At 56.2% G+C, this 26,239-nt stretch overlaps 2 protein-coding genes across 4 annotated transcripts; both read right to left on the bottom strand.

Annotated features, from left to right (window-relative positions):
- Positions 1-1,081: 1,081 nt before the first annotated feature.
- Positions 1,082-8,738, bottom strand: AQP5 (aquaporin 5). The gene is made up of 6 exons (XM_040088693.2): positions 8,505-8,738; positions 4,959-6,655; positions 4,394-4,854; positions 2,768-2,929; positions 2,466-2,549; positions 1,082-1,764 (listed from the first exon to the last, which is right to left on the bottom strand). The coding sequence occupies exons 3-6, from the start codon at positions 4,754-4,756 to the stop codon at positions 1,579-1,581; spliced, it is 795 nt and encodes a 264-aa protein (XP_039944627.1). The 5' UTR covers positions 4,757-4,854; positions 4,959-6,655; positions 8,505-8,738; the 3' UTR covers positions 1,082-1,578.
- A 3,571-nt stretch (positions 8,739-12,309) lies between these two features.
- On the bottom strand, positions 12,310-18,462 carry LOC120764706 (aquaporin-2). Of its 3 annotated transcripts, none has more exons than XM_058423860.1 (4): positions 18,048-18,462; positions 16,064-16,228; positions 15,104-15,326; positions 12,310-14,345 (listed from the first exon to the last, which is right to left on the bottom strand). In XM_058423860.1, the coding sequence occupies exons 1-4, from the start codon at positions 18,411-18,413 to the stop codon at positions 14,209-14,211; spliced, it is 891 nt and encodes a 296-aa protein (XP_058279843.1). In that variant the 5' UTR covers positions 18,414-18,462; the 3' UTR covers positions 12,310-14,208. The 3 variants fall into 3 exon arrangements, with proteins under 3 accessions (XP_058279843.1, XP_039944658.1, XP_039944657.1); XM_040088724.2 differs by having other exon boundaries at positions 12,314-14,345; positions 15,246-15,326; XM_040088723.2 differs by lacking the exon at positions 12,310-14,345 and having other exon boundaries at positions 14,391-15,326.
- Positions 18,463-26,239: the final 7,777 nt, after the last annotated feature.

Below are 26,239 nucleotides of genomic sequence, written 5' to 3'. Positions count from 1 at the left end.
GTGGGAATCTCCCCTTGGCAGTAGGAAGCGGGGGCTGAGAAGGAGCTGGGCCAGGGTGGGTGTCCCCATCCCAGTGACCCTGTCCTAATGTCCCTGTCTCGATGTCCCTGTCCTAATGTCCCCACAGTGTCCCTGTCCCAGTGTCCTTGTCACAGTGTCCCTATCCCAATGTCCCCGTCCTGGTGTCCCCATCCCGGTGTCCCTGTTGCAGCATCCCCATCCCGGTGTCCCTATCCCGGTGTCCCCGTCCTGGTGTCCCTGTCTCAGTGTCCCTGTCCTGGTCTTCCTGTGCCAGCGTCCCCATCCCGGTGTCCCTATCCTGGTGTCCCTCTTGCAGTGTCCCCATCCTGGTGTCCCTATCCCGGTGTCCCCATCCCGGTGTCCCTATCCCAGTGTCCCCATCCTGGTGTCCCTGTCTCAGTGTCCCCATCCCGGTGTCCCTATCCCGGTGTCCCTGTTGCAGTGTCCCCATCCTGGTGTCCCCATCCCGGTGTCCCCATCCCGGTGTCCCCATCCTGGTGTCCCTGTCTCAGTGTCCCCATCCCAGTGTCCCTATCCCGGTGTCCCCATCCCGGTGTCCCTGTGCCGGTGCCTTGGCCGGGAGCCGCTCTGGCAGAGGGTTGTGGCAGAACTGGAAGAGCAGGGCCAGAGCAGAAGGTCAGGTGAAGGTGTGGGTTTGGCACAGGTGAGGGGCCGGGGAGTTGTGGGTCGCTTTTTGAGGGCACCGGTGGAGCCGTCTGGGAGAACTGGTACGGCCGGAGTGAAACCGGCTGTGTGGGAAGGCTTGGAGGCACGGGAAGGATCGCTCCTGGACTCCCAGCTGCCCTGCACCTGCTGCTCTTCCCCACTCCATCACAGGCACCCGCTCATCCTTCCCAGGATTCATGTTTTCCCCTCCCAACCCACCAGCTCCCACAGCATTCAGGGTCTGAGCCCTTCCTGACCCTTTGGGATGAGTTTGCGTCCAGCTCAATCCATTTTCCCACCTAAACTTTGAGACTCGAGCTGATTTGCACCCAGGATTTTTTATAACTTTCCTTTATTCGCAATAAATAATAAACTATAATACAAAGACCTCAACACAGGATCCAAAAAGTCTCGTTCTTTGGGGATAAAAGGGACTCCCAGCACCAGGAAAGGTGAAAGAGCATCTACGAGCGGCCCCCGGGCCGGGGGTAGCTGCACCCCCTGCCCTAAGCGGTTGTTCCCCTTCCCCCAGGTGCTCCCATACCTGGGCCAGATGAAGTCCTGCAGGTGGCCCAGCTGTGGGGCCTGGGGCCCTGCCGTGGCACAGAGCTGCGCCGGGAGGGCAGGGATGGAGCCGAGGGTGCCAGGGCCTGGCTGAGGGGTTTTGGGACTGCGGGGAAGCTGGAGAGGCTCTGGAGTTCACACCGGGGTTCACACACTCACACACACACACACACAGCCCCTGGCCTTCCTGCACCCCACGGGGGCCTGGAGGGGAAGCCTTTGGATCAAGAGTCTGCAGCTGGGTGTGGTCGTTGCCTGCGCTGGGGCACACATGAGCCCGTGTGTGGGGCTCCCTCCCCTCCCTCGGCTTGGCTCCTCCAGCCGCTCCTACGGCGGGGTCAGCTCCATGGACTTCTTCCTCTCCTCCCGCTGCTCTTCCCACTCCTCCTCGGACTCGTAGGTGCCCTTGATGATGGCCACCCTGTCAGACATGTTCATGCAGTAGGGGACCAGGATGTAGAAGTAGAGCAGGGAGGCCAAGCAAGCGCCAAGGATGGGCCCGACCCAGAACACCTGGAAAGCGACAGGGACACGGTGAGAGCAGCTCCCGGGGCGGGTGCTCCAGCTCTACTCATGGCACCACCATCCATCTGTCCGTCCATCCATCCATCCATCCATCCATCCATCCATCCATCCATCCATCCATCCCTGCTCCACGTCTCCTGCCACACAGAGAGAGGAAAATCCCTGTTCCGGAGACTTCCTGGGCTGGAACCCCCTCAGCCTGTGCTCGCTGAGGGCCAAACCTGCTCTGTAGGTCTGGGGCTGAGCTTGCAGGAAGCACTGGCTGAGAGGAAAGACCAAGCTGAGCTTCTCTGCGGGCTTCCTTCCCCTCAGATGGGGCACCGATGGTGCTCAGAGGGCACCACGGCTGACTTCCATGCCTGGAAGCGTCCAAGGCAGGGTTGGATGGGTCTTGGAGCAACCTGGGCTGGAGGAAGGTGTCCCTGCCCATGGCATGGGGTGGCAGTGGATGATTTTTTGGGTCGTTCCCACCCAGCCTGCCCTGGGACGGGCTCATTTCTGTCCCCTGGCTGGCTCTGTGCCAGGGGATTAACTGTTCCTGATGTGTCAAGGGGCAAAACCTCCCTCGTTCTCCAGCTCCTTTTAACCCTTCCTGCCTGGGGTGGGCTCTGGAACCCCACCCCTGTCATTCCCTGCCCTGTCCCCTCATGGCCCCACCTGTCCCTGTCCCCAGTGCCACCAACACTCACCCAGTGCACGGAGCTGAACCTCCTGGTGACGACCGCGGGCCCGAAGGAGCGCGCGGGGTTCATGGAGCAGCCGGTGAAGTAAATCTGGAGGTGTGGAAAGAGCCCTGGGTTAAGGAGCAGACCGGAGCCACTCTTTGGGAGCAGGGACTGAGGTGGCTCCCGGAGAGCTGGAGATGACCCCTCACCACGAAAGAGCCCCAAGATCTCCCACGTTTTCTCCTCCAGAGCAGCTCTCTCGGGACCAACCGCAGGAGGGAACTTGGGGAAGTTCTGCGCTCACAGGACCCTCACCCTGGACTCACCCCCACCAGGTGTCCCACGGTGACGGAGAGGCCGATGGACAGCGCCGGGGAGCCGACGCCGCTGCGCCGGTTGTCCGTGGATGCGAAGATGCAGGCGGCCAGCTGGAAGGTGAGGATGATCTCCACCACGAGGGCCTGGCCTGGGGTTATATTTTGGTTGAGCTGGAACCATGAGAATGACAATAATTAACCCTCTCCGAGGCTTGGGTCTCCGGGAGGGCTCCCGGGCGCTTTGCTGGTGGGTTTGGAGGGTGAGGTTGGATGGGAAGCCCCCTCAGGGCTCCTGCCCTGCTCCTGCTTCAGCTCCCTGCTCCATCTCTAAAGGAAATAAACGATCTTTCCTTCCTCACAATTCTCCAAAATCTGTCTCTCCCCCGAGCCTGTCCCTTCCCTGGGCTCTCCACCTCTCTCTCCATTTCCCTGTCTCCACAACACCGAGTCCTTTCCCACCAAATCCCATTTTTTCTGCATTTCTTTGATCCTTGCAGGCTGTTGTACCCTGAATTCCGCCCTGGACTTTGTGGAGCAGCTGGAGGATGAGGAGGAGCTGGGGTGGGATGGAGGGTGAGGGTTGGGATGAAGGTCACAGGTTGGGATTGGAGGGTGAAGGTTGGGATGAAGGTCACGAGTGGGATGGAGGGTGAGGGTTGGGATGAAGGTCATGGGTGGGATGGAGGGTGAGGGTTGGGATGAAGGTCACAGGTTGGGATTGGAGGGTGAAGGTTGGGATGAAGGTCATGGGTGGGATGGAGGGTGAGGGTTGGGATGAAGGTCACGGGTGGGATGGGCTGTTGAGTCCCAGTGACTCCGCACAAAACCCTGGGAACTCTCAGGGGAACCCGACCCCACTGGGCACGGGAAGGATGAAGTGACCCAACCCATCACAGTTCATTTTTTATCTAAATCTGGCTTGTTCGGGATGTGGAACCTGCAGAACGAGAGGCACTGGAGCCCTCATCCCAGCGACCGAACCCTCCGCAACGTCTGTGCTGCTCCCAGGGGTCCAGACCTGCCCGCGGTTGGAGCGGCCGCTCCGCCGCTCCCATTCCAGGTGTTTTCCCAGCACTGCCCCGAGGGTTTCAGGCTGTGCCTCATTCCTGTTATCTCAGGATGTCCCCTCTCCTCCCCTGGGAGCTGCCCCTGCTGCTCGCAGCCCCTCGACACCGTCCTGCCCCTCGCTGCTTCTGCAGGTCTCCACCACCACTCTCCCCATCCCTCTCTGTTCCCAGCTCCCCCAGAGCACCGGTCCCAGTGGGCTCCTGCTCCCCTGCCCGTACTGGTCTGACTGGGCTCTGCTCCCTCCCTCCCCCCGCCGCTGGCACGGCTCCTATCCCGCGCTAATCTCCAGGTGGAGAGAGAGGCTGCGCTCGGGAACATCTCAATGGTGCGGGTGACTCACGGGGCCCTCGGGATAGAGGAAGCCCTCATTAAAGGAGGGAAAAACATCCCACTCATCACCCGCACAATAAAGCCGTCATGTCAGAGCCGGGCTCCGCTCCCATCCCATTCCCAGCCCGCCGTGCGTGTGGGACAGAGCACCGAGGATCCATCCCGGCGGATTCTCCTGCCCGTGCCGGCCGAAGGAAAGGCGAGGGAAGAGGGGAGCGCCTCGGGGCAGGGACTCACTTCGTTGATGGCCAGGTTGCCGCGGGTGATGGCGGGGGTGACGCCGTAGAGGATCCCGGCGCCGGCGATGGCCCCCACCAGCTGGGCCAGGACGTAGAGCAGCGTGCGCAGCAGGGAGATCTGGTTGCCCACGAAGAAGGCGATGGTGACGGCGGGGTTGATGTGGGCGCCGCTGATGTGGCCGAAGGCCTGCACCAAGGTGCCGATGGCCAGCCCGAAGGCCAGCGCGATCTGCAGGATGCTGGGCAGGGCCGACGGCCACTTCAGCGCCGAGCCCAGCCCAATGAAGACGAAGATGAGCGTGGAGAGGAACTCCACAAAGACGGCTCGGGCAAAGGCCAGGGTTAGTATTTCCTTCTTCATGGTGGGAGCAGGTGGAGGGCAGCCAGGGAGGAAGAACGTTTAGGATTGCTCCGTGTCCGGGCTCCGGTGTGTGCAGCCAGGTGTAGGGCCATACCTATCTATATATGCAAGAGCAGTAGGAGCCGTGTTACAGGGCGGTGGGTGGAGCCGGGGAATTAGCCAGTCCTCCCAAATTACCATGTGAACCTGGAAAAGTTTCCACCTGAAAATGTCTTTGGAGCCTCTTGGTGAACCAGTGACTCAGATATTGGTGGCATTTCTCCCCTTTCGCTCCGCAAACAAAGAGCCCCTATAGGGTGTCTTGTGGTCGTTAAATAACGAGGTTGCATAACGAGGCTGAGCTCCCTCCTCTGCTTTTCCCTTTTACTGCCTCTCGCCAGGTCCTGGGTGTTTCATTAGCACAGGTGTAGTTAATATTCGCTCCCTCCCTTCCTTCCCTGCGCCTGCACGCCGCTCCCGTTGAAAACCCTGGCTGGGCTGGAGGAGCTCTCCTGGGGCTGGGCTCTGCGTACATTCCCCTTCCATGGGACCTTGAATTGTAAAGGAAATTCGAACACCTGGAGCTTCTCACAGGCTGTCAAAAGAGCTCAGCTCCAGGAAAAGAGTGTCTTGCAGTGGTCCAGGGAGCAGGGGAGGGTTTGGGGGAAGCTTTGTCCTTCTGGAGAGCCGTAGATGAGCCGAAGCTTCCCTGAGGTGCATGGATGGAGAAATAAGAAAGAGAGGGCTCCTGGTGCAGAGCCTGGCGTGGAATCTCTGCTTCCTTTCCTTTCTGCTGCTCCTTCCAGAGCACTGGAAGAAGTGCTGGAATGGGGGGCTGCTCCCAGCCTGCAGCTGGGAGCGGCGTCTCCTCCCCTGCCACCCTGCGCCCTTTCCTTCTCTTTCTGCCTTTCCAGCTCTTGCTCAACGAGCAATGATTTTGTTCCTGGGAATGCCAGCACCCAGCCGCAGGCTCTGTATGGACACAGGCTGTGTTTACACATCTCCTCTCACGTTCCCGGGCCGCTGCCCTCCATCCCAAACTCATCCATCTGCCGAGCTTGGCTGGCAGGGAGTGGCGGGGGAGGCTCTCGGGGCCGTGCACACGGAGCTGTTGGGGACCGAGGTTTTGGGGTGGAAGAGGTCTCGTTTGGCACTTAACAAAGAGTTCTTGGTTCTCTCGTAGCCCTCGCAGGGCTCGTGCCAGGAAGTTTTCTTTGAGGCGGGTTTGGGTGCCAGATCTGCTCTCCTTGCTCGGGTGATCCACGTTTCCTTTCCCCAGTGATGCCCAGGCTGGGTTTATCCCTGGCTGCCAGGTCCTTCTGCGTGGGCTCCAGCACTCAGGGAGCAAAGCTCTGCAGGCAGGACAAAATCCTCCTCTGGTAAAATCCTCCCTACATCCAAAAAGTTGGATTCACTGCTGCCTTCTGAGGAGGCTGTCAGGCCTGGGGCGGGTCAAACACCAGGAGGATTCTGTCCAGGGCAAGGAGAGAGAACTTCTTGTCCAGAAATAAATGAGCTTTTCTCTTCCTTTGTACCCCAAATCCTGAGCAAAACAGACCTGGAGGGCCTCGAGGGACTGAGGATCTGTTACAGCCTTAATTCCTGATAATGGTTTTCTCCTGGTTCTGCTGATCCCGGGGCTGATTGCAGAGTCAAAGCCCAGATCTGTTATCCTCGAAACACCTGGTCTGTTGGCGTGTTTTGGTGAAAGTTTTGCAAGCTGGTATTTCAAGACACCCTGGCCTGATTCCAGTTGCTGTAATTACTTGCCACTTCCCTTCAGCCCTGTCTGTCGCTCCAGCAGGATAAAATCCTCCCTGTTCCCATCCTTCAAACCCTTCCTCAACATCCCCATCCTGGATCTCCCTTGGCAGCGGCTGCATTTTGCTGTTGGCTCCTCCAGCAAACTCCTCCTTTTGGCTGAAAAGACAAAAACAAAAAAAATGCTCTTCCAGCCTCCCAAGCGTGGATAACAACAAGCAAAATCCTGCAGCTGAGGCGGGGGTATAATCAAATAGGGCTGGGAATGACCGGGAAAACTTCTGGAGAGAAATGTCTAATTTCAAATGAAACGAAACGTTTCTCTCCCAAACGCGCCACGCAAAGCCTCTTTCCCCGAGGCAGTTTGGGAAGCTTTTCGCAGCGGGGCATTCCTCCTTGGCTCCTCTGATGCCAGCCCTGGCTTTTGGAAGGCTCCCTGTCCTCTCCGTGGCTCCACGCCACCCGAGGAGCTTGGCTGAACTGAAAGTGCTTTGATGTGTCAGGTTTAATGGAATTGGGCAAGGTGCTGACAGACGGACACCTACGTGGAGGGGTCACACACGCCTCGCCTCGCCCGCCCCGCAGGAGACAACACCAGGAGGCTTTTGGCAACACGGGCAGGTTTGGCTGCCTCCTCATCCTCCTCCTCCTCCTCGCTGGCATCGGCAGAAAAACAACACGACCCAAACCTGCCCCAGTCTACCCCTCAGGAGAGGGACCCCGAAGCGGGGAGGATGTGGGAGGAAGGCAGCTGCTGCCTCATCCTCACCTGGGCCTGTCCCGGGCTCTGCCTCGCCCAGGGAGCCATGTGTGTCACCCTGTGCCAGCCCCTGTCAGTCGTTAATTTGCTGTTGTTAATTTGCTGTCGTTAATTTGCGTTTCCTCGCTGTTTCTGGTGAGTTGAGCTCCGTGCTGCACCTGGGGGCCTGGCAGAGGCTGCTCCAAGTTCAGGTTACAGACGCTGCTGAGCCAGGGTTTGGGATTTCCACCTCACCTGGGTCCGTACCTCAGCCAAGGACCTTGAAACTGCCCCAGTAATAGAGGCAGGAATAACAACAGTGACAGGATGTCCCGAACAGGAGACACCAATTCTGCTGGAACTGGGATCAGAAACAGAGTCCATGGAGCTGGAAAAGACCTCTGAGATCTTCGAGTCCAACCCATCACCAAAAGTGGTGGGCTGGGATTAGATGACCCAAGGCCCTGGCTTGGGATGACATCAGAGGGGAGCGTTTGGCTCAGTGTTTCAAGAGAAAAGTTGTTTCTTGCTGGCTCAGCTCCAGGATTTTGCAACGGGGCATCGATAGTGAAAAACCGAAACAGACTTCACAGGGCAGAAGCAACGATCTTTGCCCTCGTGATCCTCAGCTCAGGGGCTCAGGGAAGGGTTTGCTGCTGCTTTGGGATGCACCTGTGCAGGTGTTTCAGACAGGGCTTTCAAGGATCCCTCTTATCTGACCAGACCTCTTATCTGACTGCCATCTGCTGCCTTCTCTTTGAAGCTGAGGGATGACACCGCTGGCCTGGGGCTGGTGGCGTTTCCACTTTCTCCTGCCTTGCAGCAACGAGGCTTTGGCTTCCTTCAGTCCCGGCTTCAGAGCCAGAACGCTGTGACATCGATTTTTGGGGCTGTCCCTCCCGCCCCAGCCCTCAGTGGCGGGGTCACCATAACCCCGTAACCTGCGTGGGTGTCACCCAAACGCTCCCCAAGTGCTGACTGGTGACAAAACCTCATGACAGCGCTGCTCTGTCCTTTGCTCAGTGATTCCTGGGGGTCTCCAGGCAGCTCTGGGGCTGCTCTACCTCCTCAGGAGTTCATTTGCATATCAATCGTCCTTAAATTGTCCCATGGGATAATGAGTGTCAGGGAAAGCCAAAGCCGGGTTGGAAAACCCGATCACACAGTGGGAGAGGTGGGATGAACCCCTGGTGTCCGGATTTTCAGGTCCAGCATTTTCCAGCAAAGCCACAGGCTCCAGGGACATCCCAAGCTCCCCTTTCTGCTCACCTGGAATTCTCGCGGGCTGTTTGTTGTGTGCTCAGGATTCAGAGTCAGGACAGTTTCTCCTCTGGAAAGGTGTTTGCTGTGGAAATGTCTTCACTGTGGAAATGTCTTCACTGTGCAGTCCTTTCTTGGTTTACAAGGAGCACAGCCGGGATAAAATAAATTGAGAGGATGTGGGAGGGAGATGTCCCCGGGAAGATTTTCCCCCTCCCCATCCTACCTGTGCTGGAGGAGCTTCAGCTGCACCAAGGCACAGCTGGGCTCTGAATCACCTGAAAAACACCGTAAATAAATTAGCGTGTTCTTTATATCACTGCAGGAATCCGGGAACTCCATAAAAACATTCCGGGGGTGCTGGGGGGTGAGAGCTGGACAGGACCCAGAGACCCCCGAGCTGGGCTGAGCCCCCCAGGTGAGACCCCACCTGCAGAGCTGCTCCAGCCCTGGGGTCCTGCGCAGGGAGCTGCTGGAGCCGGTCCAGAGGAGGCACCAGAATGGTCAGAGGGATGGAGCAGCTGCGGTGAGGAAAGGCCAGGAGAACTGGGATTGTCCAGCCTGGAGAAGAGAAGGCTCCGGGCTCACCCAGCTGTGGCCTTTCAGTGCCTGAAGGAGCTGCAGAAAAGATGAAAGGAGACAATTTCCAAGGGTCTGGAGCGCCAGGACAAGGGGGAATGGCTTCCCACTGCAGAGGGCAGGGATAGATGGGATATTGGGAGGGAATTCCTCCCTGTGAGGGCAGTGAGGGCCTGGAATGGATTTCCCCGTGGCTGCCCCTGGATCCCTGGAAGTGCCCAAGGCCAGGCTGGACGGGGCTTGGAGCAGCCTGGGGCAGTGGGAGGTGTCCCTGCCCTGGAACAGGATGAGCTTTAAGGTTTCTTCCTACTCAAACCCTCCCACGGTTCCATGAAAAGCCAAGATCTTCACACAATTCCCTGGCTCTAAGCGCCCGAGGTTTCACAGCAGAACACTGTTACACGGACAGCTGGAGAGTGGGAAAATCCATTTCCCCCCCACTCCACCTCTGAAACTCAGAGCAAATGCACCGAGGAATTTCTCAGCTTGGAAAATGTTCACCGGAGAGTTAAAGGGCTGGGAACATCCTTTGGGACATCAGATCCGGAGCTGAATCTTCTTTCACTGAGTAGTGTCTGGAAATGTGGGATTTTTCTTTCAAATGTTTGGATTCCTGAGAAGTTTGGAGAAAAATTGAAGCAGAACTTCCATTCTCTCCAGCAGATCCTTTGGCAGAGCCCCAGGAATAGAAGAATTTTGGGATGTCTGGCTTCCCCCTGGAGCACTGGCACCTTCTGGGATGATCTGTGGTTATTTCCTACACCTGGCCCTGCCTCCTCCTCTTGCCCTCCTGGCTCCTCAAGGAAAACGTGCTTGGGAAGTATTTCTCCATCTATAAATAGATCCATAAAAAAAATGATGTAAAATAATGATGCACCTGATCCCAGGTAGGTCATGGCATTGCAGGGAAGCGCCGGAGGCTCGCGCAGCCTCTGGGATTGGGATGGGGAGAATTTGGAAAGGTCAGGCCAAGGAATCCCAGGCAGAGAACTCAGCTCTGCCCCACACCGAGGTGACCCCGGGCTGATCCCTGTCCTCGCTGTCCCACAGGTGTGACCAGGGCTGAAGGGGTTTGTCCTGTGCCGGGATTTCCAAGGTACAGGCGGGTTCAGGCTTCTCCAGGCCATGATTTTAATTCCGTGTTCTCCCAGTCGTCTCCCCATTTCCCCACGTGATGCAGAAACCCCTCAGGGTTTCTGGGATCAGGGTGAGCGTTCCCAGGTTCTCCCAGATTCCTTGAGGGGGGGTTGGATGCTCTCGGGTCCCTACAACAGGTAAGGGGTCAGTGGCTGGGTGTGGCGATGCTCCTTCCTGGAGCCGGAATGGGGAAAGGAGGGAATTCCTTGGGATTAAATACAAATTGTCTCGAGAGTTGTGAGGAGCAGGACCAGGGCACGGCCCCTGTGCCGCGCTCTGCTGAGGCCCCTCAGACCCTGGGGTCCCTTGGGGCCTCTACTGCCAAGAGAGACCCCGAGGGGCTGGAACGGGTCCAGGGATGGGAATGGAGCTGGGAAAGGTCTGGAGCGAGTCCAGGGATGGGAATGGAGCTGGGAAAGGTCTGGAGCGAGTCCAGGGATGGGAATGGAGCTGGGAAAGGTCTGGAGCGAGTCCAGGGATGGGAATGGAGCTGGGAAAGGTCTGGAGCGAGTCCAGGGATGGGAATGGAGCTGGGAAAGGTCTGGAGCGGGTCCAGGGATGGGAATGGAGCTGGGAAAGGTCTGGAGCGAGTCCAGGGATGGGAATGGAGCTGGGAAAGGTCTGGAGCGGGTCCGGGGATGGGAATGGAGCTGGGAAAGGTCTGGAGCAAGTCCAGGGATGGGAATGGAGCTGGGAAAGGTCTGGAGCCGGTCCAGGGATGGGAATGGAGCTGGGAAAGGTCTGGAGCGGGTCCAGGGATGGGAATGGAGCTGGGAAAGGTCTGGAGCGAGTCCAGGGATGGGAATGGAGCTGGGAAAGGTCTGGAGCGAGTCCAGGGATGGGAATGGAGCTGGGAAAGGTCTGGAGCGAGTCCAGGGATGGGAATGGAGCTGGGAAAGGTCTGGAGCTCCAGGAAAGTGTCTGGAGAACTCCTGAGGGACCTGGCCGGCTCAGCCTGGAGAAAAGGAGGCTCTGGGGGAAAAATCTGGCTCTGCACAACTCCCTGACAGGAGAGGACAGCCTGGAGAGGGGTCAGGCTCTGCTCCCAGGGAACAGCAGGAGAAGGGAAATGGCCTCAGGCTGGGCCAGGGAAGGTTTAGTTGGATATTGGGGAAGATTTCCTCAATGGAAAGGGTTTTCCAGACCAGGCACAGCTGCTCATGGCAGGGGTGGGGACGTGGTCAGGGGTGGCCTGGGCGGTGCTGGGGAAACACGTGGACTGGAGGGTCTCCAAGGCATTTTCCAACCTAAACAATTCCATGGTTCCAGGAATATGGACAAGGAAGGGGATGTGGGTTTGTGCAGAATGCTCTGGAATTTTTACAGCTCTGCAGAAGGATCAGATCAAAGCTGAGGCCATCCCTGACCCCACGGTGGGAGAAGGGGAACGCCTTGTGGTCTTGGGGGTGGAAGGAGATGGGAATCAAATCCTGGCTCAAATAATTCCCTTGAGATCTGACATCCCAAATGTCGCTGTTTTAGGGAGGGTTATGGTTGGTCCGTGGCAGCTCCGTGTTCCCGATCCTGCCCTCCAATTCCAGCTCCCCCAGTGCAAGCTGGAATGTCTGGGTGGTTTCCTGACAGGGCAAGTTTGGGACGTGACTCAGCTCCACAGGGAAGGTGAACTTGTGTTCCCGGGAAGACTGGGGCTGCCTCGGCCACCTGGCTGAGGGGTTTGGGGTCTGGGAGGAGATTTTATAAGACTTCATATATAAATTTATATAAAAATTTATTTATATATATATTTATATTTACCATAAATGTGTCAGTATGGGATCCCTGTGTCCAAATTCAGGGGGTAAAAGGGAATTGAAAGCACTTCATATGAAAGAGGAGATCCATTATCAAACATTAAACCTCAGGTTCAGGCCCCGTGAGACTCAAACACTGCCAGGGTAAATAATAAATGAAATGCTTCATTTATTATGCTCCAATCATTATTCATCCATTTATTATGCTTCAAATGCTTCAATCTGGAGAAGAGATATTGAACACACCAACATTAATTTAAATAAATAACTGAATTCAGCTGTGGCTTTTTCTACAGCAGAACATGCCCAGGGTGACTTCTGGAAAAGTCTGCTGGGATTTTCCTGCACACGTACATGGATTCATTTTAAAAAAGCATCAAACACCCCATATGACTTTTGAAAGTGAGCACTTGGTAACAGAAATACAATTTGACACTGGGATTGATTTAAAACATGATTTTATTGCCATTGCTGAGAAGAGAGGGAATTTCTGAGAAGCCTCTTCTGAGCTAAAATTCAAATTCACCATCGAGGAGCGAAGGGAAGCAGAATCCCTGTTTTTTTGGGTGGATCAAACCAGGGCTGGAAGTGCTGCCGTGGCAAAGCCCTCTGGGGGTGTTTGCATGGATTGGCTGTGGATAAACGCCTGGTCTGGGCCAGATCAAATCTGGGCTCCCTCCTTATCCCTCCAGCAACAGCCACGCTGACATCTGAGGAAGAGCACGGGGAGAAAGGCAAGGATGGATCTGGAGGGAAGGGTGAAGAGCATCCTTTGGTGGGGGGGTCCTGTCAGACCAGGAGGGAGGGAAATGATCCGTAATGATCCATAATGATCCCTTATGATTCGGAACTGGGCCCAATCTCACTGAATATTCCCATTAACAGCCTTTCCAGAGAAATCCTGGTGGGGCTGACACTGCTGGGGCAATGCTGGAGACACGGCCGGGATTCACTCTGGGAACGGAGAACTCGGGGCAGAGCAAGTGAAATGGGGTTAAATCAATGGCTGAACAGGCAAAGTTCACCCAAAGACCAACCCAAATTCCCTGGCCAGGCTGAGGACCGTGGGCAGGTCCTGACAGGGCAGAGGGAAGGGGTGGAAGGCGTTTGGAGGGTCTGGAGTGATGCAGGCATGAGAAAGGGATGTAAGAAGCAGGTGATGGAGATGAGAAGGAATTCCTCCATGCAAGGGGGGTCAGGCCTTGGAATGGATTTCCCAGAGGAGCTGGAAGCGTCCAAGGCCAGGCTGGATGGGGCTTGGAGCAGCCTGGGACAGTGGGAGGTGTCCCTGCCCACGGCAGGGGTGGGATGGGTGGGGTCTGAGTTCTCTTCCCATCCAACCCATTCCATGATTCTGATCCTTCACACCTGAAACACGCTGGGTGTGAAGTCTCTCCTTTGTGTGCTCCAGGTGACCTGAGTGCCCCAGGGGAACGGGACCAGACGAAAGAAAGGAAAACCAGGGGGCCAAAGGAAGGACAACCCTGGCCCAGTGCGGCGGGTACAAGTTTGGGCTGTAACCCAGGCTTGTCATTTCACAGGACAGAGGATTTGCAAGTGCCCCAGTGGGGCCAGCGGGGACTCAGGGCCACGCTCCCATCCCATCTTCCCAGGAAAACCCCTGGGGGAACACCTCTGTGTCCCGTGGCGGGTGGGAAGTGGCACTTTGGTCCCTTTCACAGCAGAACCTGTCGTGTGTGCCGCTCATGGCTCGGCCTGAGCTCTCCTGCTCCTGCTCCTGTGTGTGAGCCAAGAGCCGAGCAGGGACCGGAGACGGGAGCAGAGTTCAGCAGCAATGAGGCATCGGGTGGCAACCTCCACACCCAGGGTAATGAACACTCTCCAGGCTCCTTGGAGCTCTCCGGGAGGGAACAGGCTCAGCCAAGCTCCGTGTCCTGCAAGGGGGATGTGGAAGAGGAGAGATCCCTTGCTCCTGCGGGGTTGGGATTTACTGGCTCTCCCCCAGATCAGGAACCGCCCGGGCGTGGGGAGAGCTGGGGACAGGAGGTGGGTGGGACCAGCACAGCATCTCCCCGGGAGAGGAGTCGACTTCAGTGCCACAGGAGAAACGGAGGGAGAGAGGGGCGAGGTGAGATGCTCCCCTGGACGAGCACTAAATCCGTGCCAGAGGTTTCCAGCTCCTCTCTCGGCCCAGGGAGAGGTTTGGCTACACCTTCTCAGACATGCCCCTGGGCAGGGTCTGGGGGGAGTGCAGCTCCACGGACTGGCGCCGCCGGGCCTCGCGCTCAGCCCAGTCCGGTTCGGGCTCGCAGCCCTTGAGGATGGCCAAGCGCTCCGAGAAGGTTTTGGCCTGCGGGAACAGGACGTAGTTGTAGAGGATGGAAGCTGCCGCAGCCCCGATCAGGGGCCCCACCCAGAACACCTGGAGAGGAGAGAAGAGTGGGGTGAGCAAAGCTCAGCCTGGCCTTGGAGGGTGGGGAGGAACTGGGATCTCTGAGGGGCATTCCAGGGGCTTGGGTTCCTTCCTGGGAGCAAAACATGAAGTCAGTTCTGCTTTGGCCATCTGGGGATCTGAACCCCCCTCCGGTGCCTGGATATTCCCAACCATGCTCCCAACCACTCCCGCTTTGCTCAGACTCTGCATCAGTGACTGGCCCATTGTGAACGTGCCGAGTGACACGACATCATCTGGAGGAGCATTTTCCAACCCACTCATGGATTGCTGTGGGAGGAGGAGGAGGAGGCGCCGGCAGCAGCACCAGCCTGGGCCAGACACCTCGGAATGCATCAGGAACCTCCACAGCTCTGCCTCCAGCTGGGCTCTTTGCAGGTGAAAGCAATAAAATCATGGACTCCCCTGAGCTGGAAAGGACCCACAAGGATCCTCAAAATCCAGCTTCTGGCCCTGCTCAGGACAACCGCCACCGCTCCCACCCCGTGCCTGAGAGCCTTGCTGAAATGGTCCTGGAGCTCCGGCAGGCTCAGAGCCGTGGCCGTTCCCTGGGTGCTCCCAAAGATGTACCGAGATCCAGGAACCAGGGAAGTTCCCCAGGACTGGCAACGGCTCCACTGGTTTTGTTCCATGTGCTAAGTCATGTCAACAGACCTCACACCCTGATCCTGTTGCAACGCTCCCGGTTTGGAGTTTGGAAAAGCCAATTAAGCACCCAGCAGCCCCACCTCCTGCTCCTAATCTCTCCGTCCTTCCTCCAGCTGGGAGCTGGTGTGGAAATGCCGGGGGTTCGTCTGGCTTGGCGAGTTTCGAGGAATATTGGCAGTTTGGGGGCCTCATCCAACCCAACCCCCGGAGCCGAGCTCTCACCCAGTGGTCGCTGAAGTCTCCGACGACGACAGCGGGGGCGAAGGACCTGGCGGGGTTCATGGAGCAGCCAGTGTAACGGATCTGCGGGGGACACCAAGGCCGATGTCAGCATTAACCCTTTCTGCCACGTTTTTTAAAGCGTTGGGGTGCCGCGGGGGTGATTCATCCCCTGAGCTGCTGCTGCTTCACCCTCCAGCATTCCTGTTCCAGGGAAAGGGATTCCAGGAGCAGCCACCACCTGAGTCAACACCGTGAGGTGTCTGAGCTCGCGTGTCGTCAGCGTGGTGTTGCTGTGCTGCAGCCGAGGACTGCGGGGATGAGCTCCCAGTCCTGCAGGAAATTCCCTCTCCAGCCTTTGAGGATGAGAGGAATGGTCCCATGGAGGCAGGGGCTCGTGGAGCGTCGCGGGTGGAAGGCGTGGTGTGACCAGCAGCCTTTTCCTGTGTGCTTTGGACCGTCACCCAGGTGGGATTTCCCTCAGCGTCCATCCCAAACCCCAAACACTTCCCAGGCTCATCGTGCCCCCACGAGTCCCAGCTGCCAACTCCTTCACTCCAGGAGAGATCCCACGGATCCCTGGAACTCCCTATGGGACTCAAGGAGAGGCAGAGTCCAGAAAATCAAGTTTTTTCATGCCAAATAAAAGCTGAGCTCAGGCCACAGCTCTCCTGTGGCTTTGGTGGGAATTTTTCCCTCTCTCTGCTGGAAAACCACGGGTTACAAATGTGCCATCAAACCCGGAGACGCAGCCAAACCAACTTCGGGCATAAACAAAAAAAAGAACCCCAAAAGTGCCAAGTTTTGGCGCATCCACTCACCCCGAGGAGGTGCCCCACGGCCACGGAGAGGCCGATGGAGAGGGCGGGGGAGCCCAGGTTGTCCTCACGCCGCTCGTCTGTGGAAGCAAAGACGCACAGGACCAGCTGGAAGGTGAGGAACAGCTCCACCGTCACTGCCTGCCCCGTCGTGGTCTCATTGTGCAGCTGGAATGGGAGGAAAAACATATTCCAGAGCTGAGTTCCGTGGCTGGATGGGAAACATGGAGTACGAATCCAAAATCGGGGGGAGCCAAGGGAGATGCGGGAGATTTTTGGCACCAGTAAGAAAAAAACTTCCCGGTAAGAAGAAGTGGCTCAATGGGAAATGCTTGGTTGACCTGTCAGGAAATTTTATTGGCTTTTTTTTTTTTGTATTTTTCCTTTTTTGTTTTTCCTTTTCCTCACACTCAAAATGCCTTTTGGAAAACTTTACAAGTTGAGTTTTGAAGGCATCAAGAAGAAATATTTTGGCACAAAAAAAAAGAAAAATAATAATTCCCTTTCCACACTTATTTGACTCAGAGAATTTGTCAGGTCTGGTCTGGAGCTGTTCCTGGCTGCACGCCCTCTCCTCCAGCTCAGTCCCCACTTTCCCTGTGTCCCACAAATCTAATCCCATTGCTTGGTGATCCCTTCTGCCCAAGCTCCAGAGTCAGATCTTCCTCATTCTCCTCCCCAGTATTCCCCTCCCTTTTTATAGGTGTAACCTCTGCAGGCAGCCGCACGATGAACAGCCCAAGGAGGGAAAAAAAACCCCAACAAAAATCTTCTTGAAATCCCCAGTTCTCACTTTTAGGTGGTTTAAGCTGCAAACCAACAAAGCTGGAGCAGTCTGAGCCTCCCTTAAACCTCCCGCTTTTATTACCCTCGGTCATTACCAGCCTAAATCCCCTTGTTCAGATTAAACCGCAATCCCTCTTTTTAACCCTCTTAATCTCTCTGGCGGTGCAGCTGAGTCCTGGCAGTGCCTCCCTGCCGTGGGAAAGGCCTTTTCCATGTGCTGCTTCCCCACCCAGCTCCCTGCTGCTCCCTCGCTCCCTTGGCTGGGTGATTCTGATCCCGGCAGGAGCCGGCGCCCACCTGGGATGGTGAGCGTGGAGAGGGGACTGAACCCCTGGGCTGAAATTCCTTTTCCTCCTCCCGTTTTTATGTGCAGCAGTGGGGAAGGGGGTGTTGGAGGCCAGGATGCCATTGGAGAATCCCCCATGGCTTCCCAAGCTTCCCTGGATTTATTTTTTCCCCTGTCTGAAACCAGCCTGAGATGCTGTGGTGCTTGTGAAGCTTTAGGGAATCCGTGGGTTGGGGTTTGGGATGGGCCAGCTGGATCTGGTGTGATCACCCCATCACAACGGGCAGCAGTGGGCTGAATCTAATGAAAATCTGGGATTTAGACCCAAATCTCTCCTCTCCCCACCACTTCAGCAACCTGGAAATTGTGATTTTGCCCAAGGAGAGCTGGGAAAAGGCTGCCTGTACCCACACCAGAGGGGAAATTGGGATGAGCCTGGGACAAGAGGAATGCAGAGGTGGTGTTTTGGATGTGTCCTTCCTCAAACCCCTGGAACCCCCAGAATCCAAGTGCCCCCCCCAGCATAGTCCCAGGGAAAAATGAGGTGGTTGTGACTCTGAGTCTGTGTCTGTGTCCAGCTGGATCCTTCCTCTGCCTTTACCCCTAAAAAGAGGGGACACTCTTGGCACCAATATGAAAAGAAGAAAAAATTCCCCAGGTGGAAGAAGTGGCTCAATGGGAAATACTTGACTGACCTCAGGAAATTTCAGCCCTAAAACCAGAGGAGGACAATGAATCCTGCCTTCATCCCTGCTCCCGCCAGGACCCTTGGAGCAGCAGGGTTCTGGCGCCGGGCCGCAGCATTCAGAGTCTCCCTCGCCGACCACAGAGGGTTTTTCTGGCCGCAAGCCCCTTCCTCCCACCCTTCAGCCTTCCCAAAACCCCTTCCCAGCCTCCCCGCAGCCGGAGCCTCACCTTGTTGAGGGCCAGCCCCTGCCGGGAGTCGGCCGGGGTGACCTGGTGCAGGATGGCGGCGCCCACCACTCCCCCCAGCAGCTGGGCCACCACGTAGAAGAGGGCTCGGAGCAGGGAGAGCTGCGAGCCCAGCAGACAGCCCAGGGTGACGGCGGGGTTGATGTGGGCGCCGCTGACGTGGCCCAGCGCCTGCACCAGCGTGCCGATGGCCAGCCCGAAGGCCATGGCGATCTGCAGCGTGCTCGGGGCCGGCGCCGAGGGCCAGTTCAGGGCAGAGCCGAGGCCGAAGAGGACGAAGACCAAGGTGGCCAGGAATTCCGCAAAGACGGCCCTGGTGAAGGCGATGGAGCGCAGTTCCCACATCATGGAGGCTCCCGGGAGTGATCCCGCCCGGAGTGTCCTCGGTGCCCAACTCCTGCTGTGCCCCTGAGGGTGACCTGGGACAACATTTATATATCTGGAGGCGGGGGGGGGGGCACAGGATCAGCTGGTGAAGGGGATGGGATCACGGTCCCAGGAAATCTGATGCTTTTTTTCCTTCTGTGTTCCAGCTGAGGGAACATCAGATCCTGCCCCTTCTATTAAAGCCGGGGAATGCGGGGCTGGTCACCCTTGGGAGGTCATGGATCAGCCTCCAGCAGTGCTGGGAAGGACTGCTCCCTTTCTCCTGGGTTTCCTCACCTGGGATCTGTCCCCAGAGCTGCTGTTGCAGCTGGACCCTGGGAGCATGGAAAGGGCAGGAAGCAATGGGGGATCTGTGGAGCTGGAGCTGAGGTCGGGTTGTGTTGACAATCAGCCGTGGGCTGTGATTTAACTGCCAGAGAAATCCCGGAACATGGAGGCATTCCTGGGGGTGTCCTGATTCAATGATCCTTGAGGGTCTCTTCCAGCTGAGGACATTCCATGATTCCATGAAAAGTGAGTGCAGGGGAGGCACAAAAGTGATTCACTGCAGCTCAGCTCCTCAGAATTTCACAGCCTGGGCACAAATTTCCTACCAGAAAACTGGGAACCGACCCCAAAGCAAAGACTGTCAGAAATTCCCATGTGAAAATGTGACCCCAGTGCTGGAGCACAAACTGTGCCCTAATTATGGACATTTTGGTCGACTCAGCTCATCAGAGATGTCTGAATCTTTAGTTCTTGGTGTCAACCCCAGAGTGAGAATTTCTTCTCTGGGATTTTGGTTCTTCCCATCTGCTCCTTGCCCAGGAAGCTTCTTTTCCCTCTTCTCCATTTCCCATTCCTGAGGGATATCTGTAAAACCTTTTCCTCACCCTGTCACTGGGGCTGGTGGCTTTACTGGAAATTGAGGAGCTGGTTTTTCCACTCCAGAGCCGATTCTGCGGTGGGATCACTCCCCAGCTGTAGCTGGAAGGATCATTTCATCCCAGAGGGATGCAGAGCACCAGGACCACATGTCCATCTTTGGGCTCTAGCAAAGCCTCTTGCTCTACAATAAACTGAGGGCTTTTCCCTTCTAGAGGAGCTGTGAAAGTGCCGCAGGACTGATGGCAAACGTTCCATATTGCTGGAATTATATCCTGGAATGATGGGGTATCCCTGGTTGGGAGGGACACACAGGGATGTGTGAAGGTTCTTTTCTCCATGACAGGTGGGGGACAGAGCATCCCAGCGGGAGCAGAGGATGGATGTCGGTCCCTTCCAATGGAACCGTTCTTCTCCTCTTCCCCCTTCTTGCTTCTTGTCTCCTTTCCTCTTCTATTTCTCCTTCTCCCTTCTTTCCCCCCCGCCCCTTTCTTTTCTCCCTTCCTCCCTCTCCCTCTCCCTCTCCCTCTCCCTCTCCCTCTCCCTCTCCCTCTCCCTCTCCCTCTCCCTCTCCCTCTCCCTCTCCCTCTCCCTCTCCTTTTTCTTCCCTCTAAAGAAGTTTTTTGGGAATACTGCTCTTAACAAGCGAGGGACTGTGGGAAAAACAACTCCATCCCATGGCTGATTCTGAACAAGGTGGGACTGTGGTCCAATAAAACCTTTTCCTCTGAAAATCCTCCCCTTGGACTGTGTCCCGCACCGGCATCTCTCCAGCCAGCGCTTTTCCATCAGTGGAGTCAGTCCCGTAAAACAGGTTTGGAGGCTGAAGGGATTTGGGTGCTGCTGAGCCTGGGGAGCGTGGTCCTGGCCAGGCTCGTGCTCAGGGCACATGCCTGGCACAGGGCTCAGCCCTGCTCAGGGCAGGAGTCACTCAGGGCTGCAATTACTGCGCGGAGGATGGAAAGCAAATCCGGGTAATTACTGCAGCTCATACCCTGCCTGATTAGTGGTTACTTGTGGCGAGCGTGGGGATGTCTCAGGGCTCAGGACTAATTAAAAGGAAGAAGTCAGCAGGATAAGTTCTGAGCAACTTAAAAGTCCAACCTCACGGTGCTGACCTTTGTCCGGAGATGCAAAACTCGTCGCAGCTCATTTGTGCTGAGTTTGGAGATGCAGGCGCTGAAACAGGAGATGTTTGTTCCGAGCTTGGAGCAGTCTGTGCTGTGTCTGGGGGGTTCCTGTGGTGCTGGACTGTGGGGAAAGGGTCACAGCTGCATTTTGAGACGGGCAGTTTTGGTGTTCATGAACAGCCCATCGCAGCTTTCCCCAGAGACCTCCAGCACTGTAATTCCACCGGTTTTACAGAGGAATTCATCCACGGCACAAAACCAGACCCTGCTGACTCCAGGCACCGAGTCAGCGGCAGAGCCAGGGTTTCCTGGCAGTGTCACAGCTGGGCACTGCCCCGTGTCTGGGAAAACGGGAGACCCCACAAGCTGAAGGGTTGGGAACTGGCTGTTGGATCTGTGGTTTTGTCTAGGAGGGGTCCTGGAGCTGCTGGAGGTGACGGAAACGTGGCTTTCCACCTCACCCCAGACGTGCTGCTGCTTTGGGAGCTGCCAGGAGCATTCCAGACCTGCAGGGAATCCAGTGAGTTTGGGAAAGTGCATTATTTTACCTGTCAACCCCAGTCCCTGGAGTGTGACGGTGTTATCCGCCCTCCCTGGGACCAACTGCAGGTTTAATGATCTCGAGGAGTGGCTTGGCATCTGCAGAAGGCTGGAACCCGTGTGGGTGCCTCATGCTGGTGCCCTGTGTTGGTGCCCCATGTTGATGTCTCATGTTTGGAGCTCCACTTTTGGAACACCACATTGATGCCCTGTGCTGGTGCCTTGTGTTTGAACCCTTTGTGTCCTGTGTCTGGAACTCCAATTTGGTGCCCTGAGTTGGAACCCCGCGTTTGGAACCCTGTATTTGTGCCCCGTGTTGGTGCTCATGTCTGGAATCTTGTACTGGTGCCCAGGTGGGAGCCTCAGGTTTGAGCCCCACGTTGGAGCCCCGTGTTTGGAACCCCGTGTTAGTGCCCGTGTTCGAGCTCACGTGGGCTCCCTGTGTTCATGTCCCGTGTTGGAACCCCGTGTTTGGAACTCTGTATTTGTGCCCCGTGTTGGTGCCTCGTGTTTGGAACCCTGTATTTGTGTCCCGTGTTGGTGCTTCGTGTTTGGAACTCTGTGCCCCGTGTTAGTGCCCGTGTTCGAGCCCACGTGGGCTCCCTGTGTTCATGTCCCAAGTTGGAACCTCATGTTTGGAACCCTGTATTTGTGTCCCGTGTTGGTGCCTCGTGTTTGGAACCCTGTATTTGTGTCCTGTGTTGGTGCCTCATGTTTGGAACTCTGTGTCCCGTGTTGGTGCCTCGTGTTGTTGCCCATGTGGGCTCCCTGTGTTCATGTCCCATGTTGGAACCTCGTGTTTGGAATTCTGTATTTGTGCCCTGTGTTGGTGCCTCGTGTTGGTGCTCTTATAGTTCCCTGTGTTCATGTCCCCTGTTGGAGCCTCATTTTTGGAACCCTGTATTTGTGTCCCATGTTGGTGCCTCGTGTTTGGAACTCTGTGTCCCGTGTTGGTGCCTTGTGCTGGTGCTCTTGTGGCTCTCTGTGTTCATGTCCCATGTTGGAACCCCGTGTTTGGAATTCTGTATTTGTGTCCCGTGTTGGTGTCTTGTGTTTGGAACTCTGTGCCCCATGTTGGTGCCTCGTGTTGTTGCCCATGTGGGCTCCCTCTGTTCATGTCCCGTGTTGGAGCCCCGTGTTTGGAACCCCTTGATGGTGCCCCGTGTGGATTCCCTGAGCTGGTGCCTCATGTCGGTGCCCGTGTTGGTGCCTCACGTTGGAACCCTGTGTTTGGAGCCCTGTGCTGGTGTCCAGTGCTTGGAGCCCTGTGTTGGTGCCCATGTTCAGAACCCTGTCTTTGTAAAGGTGTTGGTGCCCCGTGTTTGAACCCCATGGTGGTGCCTGTGCTGGTGCCTCATGTTTGGTGTTCTCAAGCTGGAACCCTATGTTTGGAACTCCATGTGGTTCCCTTTATTTGGAGCCCCGTTTTGGTGCCGTGTTGGAGCCCCAAGACTGGAACTCCGTGTTGGTGTCGCATGCTGCAGGGCTGTGTTTGGAACGCCGTGCTGGTGCCTCATATTGGTGCCCTGCGTTTGGAGCCCATGTTGGTGCCCCGTGTTTGAACCCTGTGCTTGGAGCCCTGTGTTAGTGCCCTGTGTGGGTTCCCTGTGTTTGGGATCTGGTGTTGGTGTCTGTGTTTGGGATCTGGTGTTGGTGTCCGTGTTTGAACCCTGTGTTGATGTCTCGTGTTTGAACCCTGTGTTTGGAGCCCTGTGTTGGTGCCCTGCGTGAGTTCCCTGTGTTTGGGATCTGGTGTTGGTGTCCATGTTTGAACCCCATGCTGGTGTCCCTTTTTGGAGCCCTGTGTTGGTGTCCTGTGTGGGTTCCCTGTGACTGGAATCTGGTGTTGGTGTCCGTGTTTGAAGCCTGTGCTGGTGTCCATGTTTGGTGTCCTGTGTGGGTTCCCTGTGTTTGGGATCTGGTGTTGGTGTTCATGTTTGAACCTTGTGTTTCAGCCCTGTGTTTGTGCCTCATATTTGAACCCTGTGCTGGTACCTCGTGTTTGAACCCCGTGTTGGTGCCTCGTGTTTGACCCCTGCGATTGAACCCTGTGTTTGGAGTCCCGTGTTGGTGCCCTGTGTGGGTTCCCTGTGACTGGAATCTGGTGTTGGTGTCTGTGTTTGAAGCCTGTTCTGGTGTCCATGTTTGGAGTCCTGTGTGGATTCCCTGTGTCTGAACCCCATGCTGGTGTCCCTTTTTGGATCCCTGTGTTGGTGCCTGTGTTGGTGTCCTGTGTGGGTTCCCTGTGTTTGGAATCTGGTGTTGGTGTCCGAGCTTGAACCCTGTGTTAGTACCTCGTGTTTGACCCCTGCGATTGAACCCTGTGTTTGGAGCCCCGTGTTGGTGCCTCGTATTTGAGCCCTGTGTTGGTGCCTCATGTTTGGAACCCCATGTTTGGAGCCCTGTGTTGGTGTCCTGTGATTGGAATCTGGTGTTGGTATCCATGTTTGAACCCTGTGTTTGAACCCTGTGTTGGTGCCTCATATTTGAACCTTGTGTTGGTACCTCGTGTTTGAACCCCATGTTTTGAGTCCTGTGTGGGTTCCGTGTTTGGAATCTGGTGTTGGTGCCCCATGTTTGAACCCTGTGTTTGAACCCTGTGTTGGTGCCTCATATTTGAACCTTGTGTTGGTACCTCGTGTTTGGAGCCCCGTGTTTTGAGTCCTGTGTGGGTTCCGTGTTTGGAATCTGGTGTTGGTGCCCCATGTTTGAACCCTGTGTTTGGAGCCCTATGTTTGGAGTCCTGTGTGGGTTCCGTGTTTGGAATCTGGTGTTGGTGCTCCATGTTTGAACCCTGTGTTTGGAGCCCCGTGTCTGGAGTCCTGTGTGGGTTCTGTGTTTGGAATCTGGTGTTGGTGCCCCATGTTTGAACTCTGTGTTGGTGCCTCGTGTTTGAACCCTGTGTTTGGAGCCCCATGTTGGTGCATCACATTTGAACCTTGTGTTGGTGACTCAGGTTTGGAACCTCGTGTTTGGAGCCCTGTGTTGTTGCCCTGTGTGGGTTCCCTGTGATTGGAATCTGGTTGGTCTCTGTGTTTGAACCCCGTGCTGGTGTCCCTGTTTGGAACCCTGTGTTTGGAGCTGTGTTGGTGCCTTGTGTTTGGAACCCTGTGTTTGGAACCCTGTGTGGGTTCCCTGTGTTTTGAACCCCATGCCGGTGTCCGTGCTTGGAACCCCGAGCCGGTGTCCGTGCTTGGAACCCCGACCCGGTGTCCGTGCTTGGAACCCCGAGCCGGTGTCCATGTTTGGAACCCGTGCCGGTGTCCGTGTTTGGAACCCGTGCTGGTGTCCATGTTTGAACCCCGAGCCGGTGTCCGTGTTTGGAACCCCAAGCCGGTGTCCGTGCTTGGAACCCCGAGCCGGTGTCCGTGTTTGGAACCCCGAGCCGGTGTCCGTGCTTGGAACCCCGACCCGGTGTCCGTGTTTGGAACCCCAAGCCGGTGTCCGTGTTTGGAACCCCGACCCGGTGTCCGTGTTTGGAACCCCGAGCTGGTGTCCGTGTTTGGAACCCCGAGCCGGTGTCCGTGTTTGGAACCCCGAGCCGGTGTCCGTGCTTGGAACCCCGACCCGGTGTCCGTGTTTGGAACCCCGAGCTGGTGTCCATGTTTGGAACCCCGAGCCGGTGTCCATGTTTGAACCCCATGCTGGTGTCCATGTTTGGAACCCCGACCCGGTGTCCGTGCTTGGAACCCCGAGCTGGTGCAGCAGGAAAGGTCCTGGGGCCGCGTTTCGAAGAATGTTTTGCAGGTGCCATATTTTTGAGGAACGTTTTGCAAGGCAGGGAATGGTTCTTGCACAACCAGGAGCAACTCCAGTGCTTTAGATGGCCCTGATATCTCTGCTCCCCTGGCTTCCAGGGAAGTATAAACATCCCGAGGTATCTCCATTCCATCTGAAATACCTCGGAGCCACAAAAACACTTATTGCATAAACAACGTGCAGTTTTCCTGCTTGCATCCGATCTGTCACAGGAATCCCACGTGCTGCTCAGACTCCGCTGGAAATCCCGTTTTTTGCTCTTTTCTGGGAGCAGGGAGCACCTGCAGCCAACTCCCCCTCCTCTAAAACAGTCTAAGGGACAACCTGAACTGCTGCTTCCCACGCAGCAAACGCCCTTTCCATTGGACACTGGAGAATCCACCACTGGAATGAGACTTAGGAGAAAATTTTGTACAAACTCGGGTGGTTTTGGTTCTGCTGTTCCCTGAAATGCAAGATTTCTGTCCCACAAAGGAGGGGGAAAAACGGAATGTGTAAAACTGGAATTTGTAAAACTGGAACAGGTAACACTGGAATAGGTAAAACTGGAGTCGGTGAAACTGGAATATATAAAACTGGAATAGGTAAAACGGGAGTGGGTAAAACTGGAGTGGGTGAAACTGGAATGGGTAAAACTGGAATAGGTAAAACTGGAGTGTGTAAAACTGGAATTTGTAAACCTGGAATAGGTAAAACTGGAGTGTGTAAAACTGAAATCCTCTCTCGGAGAGTTCTCCAGGAGCAGCCCTTAAAAAAAAAAAAAAGAATTCTTGTACTGTGACAAATTCTGTTCTTGGTTGAGGTTCTCTGTTGGCTGTCTGGAAAAATGGATGTGCCGGAGCCTTTGGTCCCCAGCAGAGTGTGGGGAATGGCAGCCGTGGGCTTGGGAAGCAGATGGGAATGAAGGAATGGACTCATTTGTGTTGGGATCAGTGGGGGCAGCAACCCCTCGGCCTGGATTCCATCTGGGAATTGGAGCAGCAGCAGTTTGGCTCCAGGGACCTTTGCACCCTGGATGTCCTGATCCTCGTGGGTGATTCCCGGACAGGAGGAGCTGTGAGTGGAGGTCCCTCAGCAGGGACAGGACCAAACACGGGTCCCTCAGTTCCTCACTGTCCCCGAGCTGGGTTTTTCCAGGATTTGGCTCCTGCTGCCTGATTCCAGACTGGTTTGGGTGGGAAAGGATATTAAAGACCATTGAATTCCAACCCCCTGCCGTGGGCAGGGACACCTCCCACTATCCCAGGGCATTCCAAGCCCCCTCCAATCTGGCCTTGGACATTTCCAGGGATGGAGCAGCCACAGCTGCTCTGGGAAACCCATTCCAGGGCTTCCACACCCTCACAGGGAGAATTCCATCCCAGCATCCCACCTATCCCTGCCCTCTGGCAGTGGGAAGCCATCCCCCGTGTCCAGTCCCTGCACTCCAGCAAGGAGCTGTGGCACAGCGAGGGAGGGGCTGAGGTCCCTTTTGGTGACCCTCAGGAGAAGGGA

The sequence above is a fragment of the Hirundo rustica genome, chromosome 35 (assembly GCF_015227805.2).
Source record: "Hirundo rustica isolate bHirRus1 chromosome 35, bHirRus1.pri.v3, whole genome shotgun sequence".
Lineage (NCBI taxonomy): Eukaryota > Metazoa > Chordata > Aves > Passeriformes > Hirundinidae > Hirundo > Hirundo rustica.
The sequence above is the reverse complement of the archived record's forward strand: the minus strand, read 5'-3'. Positions and strand labels throughout refer to the sequence as shown.